The sequence below is a fragment of the Lipotes vexillifer genome, unplaced genomic scaffold (genome assembly GCF_000442215.2).
Source record: "Lipotes vexillifer unplaced genomic scaffold, Lipotes_vexillifer_v1.1 scaffold1049, whole genome shotgun sequence".
In the NCBI taxonomy this organism is placed as follows: Eukaryota; Metazoa; Chordata; class Mammalia; order Artiodactyla; family Lipotidae; genus Lipotes; species Lipotes vexillifer.
In genome coordinates, this window is record NW_006799027.1 from 2094590 (window position 1) to 2107794 (window position 13205).

Here is a 13205-nt window from a genome sequence, read left to right on the forward strand (position 1 = left end):
AAACTCTTTCCTCTCCCTCATTGTTTATAGGTCCAGTGGAGTCTGCATGTTCTTTCAACGCTCTAAGAAAGGATAAATTGGACAACACTTTAATTTTAAAAAAATCCAGCTCTAGTCTTTTGGCCATTCTGAGCAGCATCTCCCTGACCTGCTGGCTAGGCATCAGAGATACTTGATCTTTCTTCCTTGACCAGCGGGTGCAGCCGGCCTCCTTCCACCCCTGCCCCGTGGCGACCCCAACCGGCACCCCCAGGACTGTGGCGCCCGGCCACCAGGAGAGTTAGGGCCACAACCTCCTTGCCCTGTAAACTTCTGCCCCTTGATGAAGTAGGCGTGTTACCAAATAAGCGTGCTACCGATTCTCGTATCGAAAACAAGACTGAAGTATTTGACTTCTCAGGGGTTTTCTCAGGATTTCTAGGCTGCCTGCATTTAAGTATTTGTAGATCTTGAAGTACTTGGCCCTGAAGCTTTGTGCTAAACAGACTTAACGCTATAATATTGTCTTTTCTGCCCTTTGAAAATCTGGACAAAATGCAGTTAGAAAGAAATTCATAGCCAGGCCCTTGCACTCAAGGGCCTCCACACTTGGCCCGTGGGAGACTGGTGATGCCTTCGTGGGCAATGTCAGTATATATGTGCATGAACCGTGTTCTAAGGGTCAAAGAGAAGGCCTGTAGTTTTTATCAGATTCTTAAAGCAGTGGCCTCTTCCCTGGCCCTCTCAAGTGTTGAAGCATCAGTGTAAAGCGTCTGTGAAATTACAAGCTATGTCTTAAGGAAAATACGCTGAACATTACTGTGCCCTTTTTTATTTTCTGAAAGCTGTATAAACCTGGACATAGAGCGTTGAGAGATTTGAAGAACTCCTTCCGCAAACCCTCACCCCCATTTCTTCGGCTGCTGGGTGCACTGGAACACTTCCCCCCTCATTAGCAGGTCAGCCGAGGAGCCTGCAGACAAAGGGAAGGCTGGGGCGGAGACCGCCTCTGCTGATCACTGCAGCCCCTTTAAAGTGGGCTGGAGGGAGAGGCAGTTCTGAGGGTGGCTCGTGGGCAGAGCCGCGCCCTCCTCGTGCCAGTCTGCACATCTGTCTCACATGCTGTCGCTGACCTCACGCTTTGCGGTGTGCACAGTCCCAGTGACCTGCCCCACGCCTGTGCATCCTGACTCAGAGTATCCTCTCTCCCCTGTGAACCCTCTCACCTCCCGGCACAAAAAGCGGAAGCACACAGTTGTTGGAATGTGCTCAGATGTACTTATTCCTATAAAAGAAATCTCTGTGCTGCCTTATGTAGCAGATGACCGGGTAGCAGCATGACCCTGCAGACCACATTGCAGAGTAGCATTTCAGCTCTGCCCACGCCAGGAAGAGCCATTGGAATGTGCCATTGCAACCAACTGAAATAGAATTTGAGTGAAATTACCTGCAGCTTCAATTAGGCTAATAAACCAGCTGTGCTTTTTAGGTTTTGGGACACTTGGGTGTCATAAGTTAGAGCAGTAGAGAAAAGATAAGTAGCAATAATAATAATCAGTACAGTCTATTGAGTGTTTTACCAGGTTTGTGCCAGGCTCTGTTCTAATTGGTTTAGTGTACTTGATAACCACGCCTGGGAGGTACTATTTATCACTCCCATTTTCCAGATGAGGAAAATGAGGCACGAAGAATCAGCCAGATGAGCGGTGGAGCCAGTACTGAGGCCCAGGGGGCTGGCTCCAGAGCTGCCCTCCCAGCTCTCCTCTGTGCTGCTCAGATGGTCCCGCCAAGCCCCACCTGGACAGAAGTTTTTTAGCTTATTTATCTGAAGTCAGAGGGAACACTCTTTTCTGAATTTGGGCCCCAACTAAAATTTGTAATTTAATTTGTTGTTGAACTCTGGAATGACCGTTATACTTTGCCCTTATTTATAAAACCTTCTTGGTTTTTATTTGCTTTATTGTGAGGGACGTTGTTTCTTTAATTTCTCCTTTAAGTGTCTGAATAACCTGCTTAGTACATGTTGCTAAGATAATCTACAAAGAGGCTGCTATTTGCTAAAAAGCAGTGGCCATAGGTAAGCCATTTAAGGAGAGGTGAGGGAAGATGATCACGACAGGGAAATAACTTCCACCAGGTGGAGAGAAACAAGGGTTTTCTGGCTCCAGAAACACGTTAGCCAGCAGCACATGTTAGCAAGTGAAAGGAGCTGACTTTGGGAACAGTCGCCCAGGGAGAGGGCAGTAGAGAAGGAACCCCAGGCTGGAAAAGAGGGGGCCTTTCCCTGGCTGTGGACTTGCTGAGAGAGACTTAAAAAGTAAAAGGAGGCTGCTTCTAAAAGAATTATTATAGATTTTGAAGCTTGAAACCATTTGAGGATAAACCCCTTGAGGGACTTTGAACAGTAAGCCGAGCTAGGGCAAATTATAAAGATGAATATTCTAATCAGCACCTGTGTTTTAGATGTAATTAGATCAACAGTTATAGGAAAATTTAATGCATTACAATAGAGATGCTTAGGTATTTTAGAAAGGCTTGTGTAAAGGGCTTTATTTAAAGTTTGTAGTTTATTTAAAATTTGCTGACGTTTTAGTTAGCTAATTAATAAATCTTTTAATTAAAATGTGAAAGTCTCTGATTATAAATTGTGGGTGGCATTGTAGGTGGCTGGGAGTCCGGAATCAACCCCCCGGAAACTTAGGGGAAACTCATGCCTTTTGCTTCAGCCTAATTTTTCTGCAGTATCCTCCTCCCCTCGACGATAGCATGCCTAAAGTGAATTGACCATTCTAAGTTAAAAGGGAAAAAAAAAAAGATATTAAAACAGAATGAATCAGGAGTTGAATGGCCAGCCTCCCTTACCCTCAGCAAAACAATCACAGTATTTGTCTTAATATTGAGACAGGTGATAGCTGTAAAAACTTTGTGAAGGAATAAAGTAACTAGAGAGTGTTATTTATCAGTTAAGCAAGAGTCACATTGTTAGCTGGACTTGGAGCCAAAAGAATCTTGTTCAAGCCACCTGATAAATGGGGGGCCTTGAAAAAGCCTTGACGTTTTAGTTCTCCGATCTCGTAGAATGACTCCTGTCTACCTGTTCACGTGGTAGACTGAACGGGAAGGTGATCTGCAAACTGATTTTAGCAACAGCTGACTATGTTGATGTTATTATTGTTATTGCTCATTGGATTTATAGGTAAATTTTGTATACTTTTCCAAGTTCAATAGCAAAACTGATGAAAGTCCTTCCAGTGTTTTAAGTATGGATATAGTTTTTTCATGAGTATTAAGTCATAGAAGTCAAGGAATGAAGTGAGTGTGATCCAGGAACTGATATTTTAAAAACTCTAAACGTTGCTTTTGCCTCTTTGGGAGATATGCTCTTTTTTTTTTTTTTTTTTTTTTTTTTTAAATTTATTTATTTTTGGCTGCGTTGGGTCTTCGTTGCTGCACGTGGGCTTTCTCTAGCTGTGGTGAGCAGGGGCTACTCTTCCTTGCGGTGCGTGGGCTTCTCATTGTGGTGGCTTCTCTTGTTGTGGAGCACGGGCTCTAGGCATGCAGGCTTCAGTAGTTGTGGCTCGTGGGCCCAGTAGTTGTGGTGCGCAGGCTCAGTAGTTGTGGCACACGGGCTTAGTCGCTCCACGGCATGTCGGATCTTTCCGGACCAGGGCTCGAACCCGTGTTCTCCGCATTGGCAGACAGACTCTTAACCACTGCACCGCCAGGGAAGTCCCGGGAAACCTTATTAAATAAGGAATAAATGTTAAAAGTATCGAACAGGGCATTTGGTCTCTGATGGGCTTTAAAGCTCCCTTCATGTTCATAAACCATGGATACTGAGGGCTTTGTTGGGGGTGGGCACGTGAGGCAGGCAGTGTTGTTATCCTTAAGGGATTATCTTTTTTGGTTGCTGAAAATGACACTGAGATTGTCAGCATAACACCAGGCAAGTAGAGACTTGTTTGGATGATTTTATTATTTTTTTTCTAACATGCTTTGAGCTAGAATTATCCAGATTGATGTCTACTAATCATATTGCCCACATAATTGCCAAAAATCGACTTACTATTCAGAGTTAGATGTCATCCGAGTGTAATTTAAATTCTTTAAATTCTTTGTTCTTTAACAGTATATTTCAGAAGTAGATCTTAGTTCTGAAGTTTTCCAAAGAGCTCAAAATTTATGTAGCTGTGAAAGAACCAGGCATGAGACTGCACAGGCACCCTACCTGAAGCTTATACATTGGTAGTATTTTCAAAAGCATCGGAGAACTTTCACCTATTTTTATCTTCACCTCCTGAAATTCAAGATTAGGAGATTCTAAATGAACATTGGCTGCATTTTCCATGGTCCCCAAATCGACTGTATCCCAAGAATAGAGAAAATGGGTGCAGTGGACTCTTGTCTTGATCCTGGTGCCTCAAACCAGGATGCCGCCTTCAGCAGGGGCTTTCGTTGGTGTGATGAGCACATACTTCTTGTTTCTCGGTGATTTTACGGACTCTGCAGCACACGCTTTGATGCTCGATTGCGAGAGTGTACTGTTCTGATGGAGGTGGGGGGCCAGGAGTGGTGGTGGTGACTTTGCTTTGTGGAAGAACATGGAATTTCATTGTAGGAAGGAAGTGGGTTTGTACTGTTCTTGCTGGTTAGTGTTAACATTTCTCACCGAGACACTTTTCCTCTATAGGCTGGTCTCAAGGTGAAGGGGATGATGTTCCTTGGAAGAATTTTGAGCCCTGTTTAATTGTCCTTGTCTTGTTGCCATTGTTTTTTAGCATCCTCCAGGACAAATAGCAAGGAAATACAGCTCCTGCTCGACTATTTTCCTAGATGATAGCACAGTCAGTCAACCAAACCTCAAGTATACAATTAAATGGTGGGTATACACATTTTTCCTTAACTGAATGTCTTTTCTCTTCCTTAACCTGATGGCTAACTGGTTGGTTGTGGGGTCTGGGAGTGGTAAGATTGGGCAGGGGGAGGCCATATTCAAGAAGTCTTTTTAAAAAGTGATTTTGGGAGTTAAAATGTGGGGTGTTCAGAATATTTGTGTATATTACCATTTACATAAAAAGGCCCAATTTTTCAGTGATTTTAAATGTAGGTTAAAGCATATTTTTGATTTTTGTGCATACTTTCTACTTTCCCACTTCTTATTGGCGTAAGTCTGCTAGTATTTTACCTTCAAAATGTAATGGGTCCCACTTTGATGTGGGGTTGCAGTAGAAAGCAGGCCTGGCACCGTGGAAGTGTATTTGCCTGGAGCATGGAGAGTGGGGCTCTGACCTTGGCTGTCTCCCTAGCAGGGAGGGTGGGGTGAGCCCCTTTGCTCTGGTCTCTTACTGTAAAATGGGACTTAAGGGAGGAAAGCGGGGGCGGTCTTCGGATAAAATCTTTTCCCTTTGGGGCTTCATTTCTCTTATTTTCAAGGGGGAGGTGTGAGGGACGGAATGCTGGTTTTTCCTGAAATGTTCCCACTAGCATTGTGGTAGGAAGCCTTGATAAAGGTGCTGGGGTCTGTGGCCTTTGGCTCAGCTATGAAAAACCTGGGATATTTTGCCTCTGTACTCATTTAAGAAGAGTCCACATTTAACAGCAGTCCACGTTAGCATGTGCGGTGAGTGTTTGTGTTTCTAAATAAGAAGACTTCTTGTGTTCCAGTGGGCCAGGCGTCCAGGCCTCAGAGCCGTGTTCTGCGTGTGCCCACACATGGCAGTCAGGCTGCCAAGCAGTGGGGACGGTGCCCCCTCCAGGCGGAAGATGGGAGGTGGGCCCGCCTAGAGGGAGGCCGCCTTCTCCCCTATGGGTTGCTTGTTTCTAAGATCTAAACGGGAACGAAGCTTCGTCCCTCCTTCCGTTGGTGGTTGAGGGACCGGTGGGCATCACCCCACAGTGGGCGCTCACGGCTGGGAGCCGGCATGTGCCCTCGCTCCACCGCCTTGCCCTTGGCCGAGCTGCCCTACCCTGGGGCTGGGCTCTGTGCCAGGGTCTGGGAGGTGCTGGGGCGGGAAGCAGGAGCCTGGAGACCTGGCACCTGGCACCCGCTCGAGCCCTAGAGCCCCGCCTCCCTGGGGCCTGGGACCCTGCCTCCAGGACTGGCGGGAGCTGTGGGGGATTCCAGGGGCTCGGACTCTGTTGCTCAGTGCTTCACCTGGGAATGACTTCACACTGCCACTCGTTGTGACGCAGACACTCCGGGGCCCAGTAGGAGATCTGGGTGACAATTTGATATTTCAGTGTGGAGTCTGGGAGGTACAGGCTCCGCAGTCACAAGTGTGGTCTGTGAATCAGTGGTTCCAGCTCACCACACCCACAAGGCCCCTGAGGGCTTAGAGCCCCACTGAGGCGTGACGTCTGGCCAGGATCTGGAATGTCAACCCCTCCGGGAGATTCTCATAGGTGGCCAAGGCCGAGAACCCCTGGTGTCAGTGGACAACTGCCTTCGCGTTCCCTTGAAAGCTTAACCTGTGGTTAATACTGGGAGGAAAAGAAGCTGGACAGCTGGGGCAGTGATGATGGCTGAGTGCCGAGAGGAAGCGTCCAGTGTGGATGCTGTGGCTTCCCTGGTCCAGAGGACGCTTCTCCACACCACCCGGATTTGAGATGCCTTCAGTCAGTCGCTTATTTGTTTTAAAACGTGCCGTTTTAAAACATGTACATTTTGGACCTGGGAGCTGGGTAGGGTGGGCCCTAATTGTAGCAATACCATCAGAATCCTTCCCTGTAAATTCCCGTATGTCACACGTGACCGGGTTCTGGTCATTTTGAGGTGTTAGCTGGCCTGGGTAACTTCAGCCAGGGCCTCTGACAGCATGAGGGGAACGAATGTCATGAAGGGCAGGGAGATTGGAAGTCTGAAGGCCCTCCTATTCTAAAGTTCTGCCTAACCGTATCCTACACCTGCCAAGGCCCTTGTGACCTCCTGTCCCAAGATGTTAAAATTGATACAAACTCATTAATCAGTAGTTCAGCTTCCTGTGGGCAGAGTGAGCATTCGTGGGCTGAACTTGCCTCCTGATAACCATGTAGGACCTTGGAGAAAATGCTCTGGGTTCTAACAATAGCTTTCTAAGCTAATTTTAGAAGAAAACCCTTCTGGGGAGTTCCTTGGTGGCCTAGCGATTAGGATTCCAGGCTTTCACTGCTGTGGCCCAGGTTCAATCCCTGGTTGTGGAACAGATCCTGCAAACCACGTGATGCGGCTGGGGTTGGGGTGGGGGGGAAAGGTTACAGAAAAACCAAATGGAAATCCAGGAGTTGAAAAGTACTCTGAAATAAAATTCATATTAAAAAAAGAAGAACAAGAAAAGAAAAGAAAACCCTTCTGTAAATTGGGGATTGCCAAAAGGAATAAACATTTACAAATTCTGGTTCAGGAATGGGTGAAGGGTTGAGAGTGGCTCTAACTGTCAAAGAGAAGCAGCAGCAGTGTGACACATTTGGGCACGATTCTGTGCTCATTTTTTTCACAGGCATAATATCTTTGAGAACTTGATTTTCCCATCTTTCTCCTGAAGGCCAATAGCTGTGGTGTGAATTTAGAGTTTGCCACCCACCCCCGTGCCCCTGTAACCGACCCAGGCCCCGAATCCTGTGTGAGCACAGGGATGGTGCTCAGAGGACGGGGGGAGGGCGGTGAGGGCCGCTCGCAGCTGCCCACACCATCCACGGCCCCGGGCCTGAGGGTCGAGAGCAGCTTCGTACACCCGCCAGAACCCGGCACCTCTGACTTAGCTCTAGGTGAGAAGTACAGCGAGGGTAGTGCCCGCGGTCAGAAACATGTTTTGTTTTCCTGATCAAGAAAATAGCATTACTTCATTCCCAGCTCTCCTTCCCTCCTGGCTCTGCAGCAAGGGCAGTTGAGCTAACCCTCTGGTCAGCCTGTCCTGGGTGACCTCACCATTTTCTGAGGACATGGCAGACTAAGCAGGCCTCCAAAGCTGGGCATTTGGAGTAAAGCCTGAAGCCTGGAATTGATTCTGTTTTCATCTGACTGTCCTTTGCCCCCGGCAGTCACTTCTTTCACAGTGACCGACTGAACCGGCCTGTGGAGCTGGGCCCAACACGTGCATCCTCAGCTTGGTTTTCTCACTTTCCGGGGTACGATCTTGATTGGACATTGGCCTACAGACTGGCACTGTGTTTTATGGAGGCCTGAGTCATGATAATGTCCAAGCTTGCTTTCAGCTCTGGAGATCTGGGAGACAGTAAACCTTGGGGCCCCGAAGACCTTCACTCCATCTACAGAAGCCGGAAGACCTCTTGAGGTGGAATTATTCATAGGGCAACAACAACAATAATAATAACTTTGCTTTAGAACTTTATATTTGAGATCCTGCTTTTATACACTTCATTTGATTGTAATAACCACTCTGTGATGTGGGTTGAATTGTAATTTTTTAGATGAGGAATTGAAGGCCCTGAGAGGTGGATAAACTCTAATTGATGAAGGAGCCACGTTTTAAACCCAGCTGGGTCTGAGTTCAGTGCAGTGGTGTTTTTCCTGTGATGTGCTCCCTCACAGGGGAAGCAGGGACCATATTTTTCTCAATCAGTCAAAGCAATTAAAGTAATCACTATACCAAACCCAATCATATGAAACATTCAATTTAATCATCACAGCAGAACTGTTAAATGAATAAAACAGTACTTTCTTCCTTTTTTCCAGAGGCAGCATTATAGAATGAAAGGGCATAAAACCACGATACAAGTCGGAAATCCCGACATCTAGTGTCTCTACCTGAATTTTCTTATGTATAAAATAGAATCAGTAACATTTATTATTTCCCATTGCAGGGCTTTTAAGGTACGTGAAGGCACTTTGAAAACTGTACCATTATTTTTTAAACTTCTGAAATCCCTTCACCCACTTTCCTTCATCAGCTTAGATGCTTTTCAAGATGTTAGGAGGAAGAGAATATATTACATTTGCTCAGGGATACTTTGAACACTTAGCTGAAATCATTTGAATTAATAGATCTGGAAAGAGAGATTTAGAAGAAGATGCTTTCTTTTGATAGAGTGAGATGAGCTATTGTCATGTTAAGTTGTGGGTGAACATCTGAGCTACTCAGAGTCCAGCGTGCATGCCCAGGTCTCTGAGTGAGTGCCGCCGCCGAGTGAGCTGAGGTGTTTGGGACCCAGCCCTCTACCTCCATGTTGGTGCCCTGGATGGCAGTTTCTGTGCTCTGAGAACACAATCTGATGCAGCCAGTTAGCTATGTTCTTAGAAGCTTAAGAAATAAATTTTTGACCTCCTCAATACATTTTAAAGTAAAACAAAAATTGTGGAAGGATCTAGACAGTTTGCACATGAGGAAATAATAAAAAAAATTGGGCAGTCAACACGAATAACCCTGCCAACTTGACAGGTGATCAAAGAAACTCCAATTGAAAACGGTTACACTTTTTAACCTGTCCAGTTGGAGAACATTTTTCCAAAACATTCAAGGTGAGTGTTGGTGAAGGGGAGGTGAGACAGACACTGGTGAGGAAGTACACTGGTACAGCTTTTCTGCAAAGATACTGGGATGTATATGTGGGGAGCCTTACAGTTATTAATGACCTTAGAGCAAGTAATTCCAAGTACAGGATGTTTTCTTATGGAAATAATATAGTCATAGGTTACACAAATATTTATCTGTGGGTATATTCAGTATGGTGTTAATCATAATTGCAAAAATATTAAAAATAAATGTTCAGTATTGGGGGGATGGTTAATAAATTATTCAACAGTGTAATGGAATATAGTTAGCCATTTAAAGTCACGTTTTTGAATAACACTTTAATGGTAAGAAAAATGTTAATGAGGATAAAAGTGGGATGCAAACCTGTTTGCTTTAGGTAGATACGAATAAATATCTCTATCTTAAGCTGATAGTAATAATCTTTGGGCAGAGGAATTATTTTTCTGTATACTTTTTTTATTTTCCAAAAATTTCTTCAATCTGAATGTAATACATTTTATAATCAGAAAAACATTATTTGAAGAAAATTCAGGGGATAGGAATGTCTTCATTAAATTCAGATCTTTTAAAATGTAAAATAAAATTTTAAGGTATTACAAATAAGAGTTACACTACCATTTCAGCAAATGAATGAATAAATTAGGCAGATTTCCAAGAGGTTATTGATTTAAAAGAAAAAATGGCAAACCACTGTGGGTAATATTCACATTTTGATGGTAGTTATAAAGAAACCACTAATTTTCTAAAACAGCAGGTGCTGAGTTGGAGACTTCTAGAGGTGTTTAATTTCACCACCTATTTTTTACATAGTGCCTATATTTTAAAGTGAAGAAAGCTTAAGATTTCAGATAGAAAGAGAAATTTGTTTCTGAATATCACTTGAAGTTTTGGTGTTTCTGGAAAAGATTTAATAATTGCTCAGAATAAGTACCTGATTGATTTACTTTGAAGAATGCATTTTCTTAATCAGCATTGTGAATTAAGTGGGGCTGTTCAGATGGGTCATTTTACTTAAATTTTAAATATTTATGGTCAGACTGATGCCAGATAATATATAACATCTTGAATGTGCTTATGAAACATTGAACTCCTGCATTTTATTTTACAGTGTAGCTCTCGCAATATATTACCACATCAAAAACAGGTAGGTGGATTTTGATTGATTTTGTGCTAAAAACATCACACATCATCTACTGTGATGTTTTTCCTATTACGTTCTAGTTCCTCAGCCTTTGAGTTTTATATTCTTACTATTTCATTTTCGTAGAATCTCTAAAGTTAGTACAATTTACCCACACTTCCTAGGTAAATGCTGAGCTGCTTCTCAGTCAGAGGAAGCCAAATGAGGCCAGCAAAACAGAACAAAGTTTCTTGACAATGTTCAGCCTCCCCTTGACTTTATTTTCTGTATAATTTGCTTAAACATTCTGTCTGTTATAAAATATTTTAACAGTTTTCTGTGTGCAGCTTTAACATGAAAAAATGTTTAGTTTATAGTTTCAATTCAGTAGAAAAACTTTTGTTGTAAACTTAGTTATAAACTATTTTAATGTAGTAGCAATTCTCTCTCTGATAGATGTCTGGAGATAGTTCAGTTAATTTTAAAAGTCAGTTAAAACAGGTACTCACAGAAGAATCATTTAAACATTTACCTTAAGCATTTTAATTCAACATAAAACATGTAAAAGTACACTCATTTGCCAGTTTTATGCAGCATTGAGGCTTCTGCTTTGAGCGTGGGCCATTGATTACTGAAGTGCTGTCCTTTTATAAGCCACACCTGTTTTGTGTGTGTTTTTTTGTTTGTTTTTGTAATCAATAGCGAGAACACTTGTGACATTTGCTAAACAATGAGTGTAGAATCTTTTAGGCTTTGACCACACCTGATCTACAGCAAACTTGTTTTTAGTGGTTTCCTTTTATTGGGTCTTTATGAAGCATCCTCCTTCATTTTCATGAGAACGAATCCACTCTCACTGCAGTCCTGTTCCACTGACGGGTGTGACATTTACATGTGTTATATGAGTGTAGTAACAGTTCCGGGAACCAGCAAGGTCACCTTCTGGCTAGCGTGGGTCTCCGTGGTGGGGGCCACAGCCCTGCAGTCTATTTTAGGAAGGGGACAAGGGAGAGTTGTGACAAGCAGCGACGTGGAGGGTAGATGACAGAGCTTGTGATGGACAGGTTATGGGAAAACACAGCCATTGGAAGCAAATACCTGGAAAGGTATTCTCTATAATGACCTTTCTCTGTAGTGTAACTGTGATTCATGGTTCATTATGGTGCTTGAGAAGTTTGGATTTGCGGACTTACAAAATGTAGGATACTGGAACTTCGAACCTTGACCAGAATAACTTAGTGAGAGTGTAGATTCGTCTTGCTGCTTATTTCTGTAATAGTTGTTCACACTTTTTAAACACTTAGGTCTTAACTAGCAATGTAATACCATTGGTGAAACTCAGATGTGTTCTCAAAACAGTTTCGCGTTAGCATCTCCGATTTCTCAGTTCTTAAACTCTGTGGGCCTCAAAGCTAATCTGTAGCCATAGCTATTAATAATAAGACCCAACTCCATTAAATGCTTACTCTGACCACCCTGATCAGCTCTTTGCATGCCTTATCTCATTTAATTTTTTATAAGAGCTCCATGAGGTGATTCTGACATTATCTCCATTTTACAGATAAAGAAACTGAGGCATAGAGAGATTTTTTTAAATAATTTGCCTGAGATTATACAACTAGTAAAGTGGGGAATTGGGAATTGAACCCAAGCAATATACCACTGAGACTTTAAATGATATGCTCTGCTGGGTTAATGGTGATACACTGGGCCGAGAGGAAGTGGAGGGAGTCCAACAGAAAAGTCAGCCCGTGGAAACAAGCATGATTAATTTACAGATTGTAGCCTGAAAGTGTCTTGAGAAGAGGTGTCTGCAGACTCCCTCTTTGATAAGTCATACTAACCCAGCCTCAGGGGCTGGTGATAGATCCCTTAGCTTTGACAGAGACAGTGCTGAGATTCATAGCTTTTAATGGAAGTGAAAGCAAAATCCACTTCTCAGAGGAGTCATTTTAGCTTAAATTCTGAATCCTTATTTATATTTCTGAACCTACATTTTGATTTTTTAAATTATTTGTGAAAGTTTCTCGAGAGTGCTGAATGGTGTTTCAGGGGCTCTCACTCCTCAGGAGAATTGAACAGGGCTGAAGAGCCTGAGGAGTTGGGGGCGTCCCTCACCTTCCTCCTTGAGTACCTGGCAGAGGGGGTTGGCAGTAGAGGGGGATCGCGATTCCTCAGTGCCAGGTGCACTTTATGTTTTCAGACCCCACTTTCCAGTCCTGACTGCTTGAGCTTTGCTTTTATTCGGGTTCATCTAAATCTTTGCTGTCTGTCCTGCAGGCTAGTGAAAAGCAGCACAGGTATGAATGCCCAGAGCTTTAAAAACAGTTCCTACTGTGCAAAGACAGGGATGAAAATTGAGCTGTCCTGCCAAGCTCTTTCTTTCGCTTTTATTTTGATTCAGACAGTAAGCTCATAGAACAGAAACTGTAGTGTTTGCCACGGGGCGTGCGTGTCAGGGACAGATCTGCAGCCTTCTGATATTTGCAAGCCTAGTTGACGTTGGAAAATTGTGTGCTGTTAACCAAAGCAGTGGTTTCCAAATTTGGTTTTTAAAGAAAAATTTTAGACAGAACTCAAATGACATAAAACAGATGGAGGTAGAGCCATCACTAGTGGAGTGTGGACGACCCCCC

The 13205-nt window shown here is 43.6% G+C and overlaps 1 protein-coding gene across 3 annotated transcripts in view; it reads left to right on the plus strand.

Moving 5' to 3' along the window:
* The window catches only part of CCNY (cyclin Y), a 129365-nt gene that overhangs the window by 104499 nt on the left and 11661 nt on the right, over window positions 1–13205 (plus strand). For 2 of the 3 annotated variants that reach the window (XM_007471364.1, XM_007471363.1), the window contains exons 4-5: window positions 4758–4858; window positions 10558–10593. In XM_007471364.1, the coding sequence (XP_007471426.1) occupies window positions 4758–4858; window positions 10558–10593 (137 nt within the window). Of the gene's footprint in view, window positions 1–2165; window positions 2179–2910; window positions 2918–4757; window positions 4859–10557; window positions 10594–13205 lie in introns of all 3 variants that reach the window. The other variant, XM_007471365.1, reaches the window with a different exon arrangement.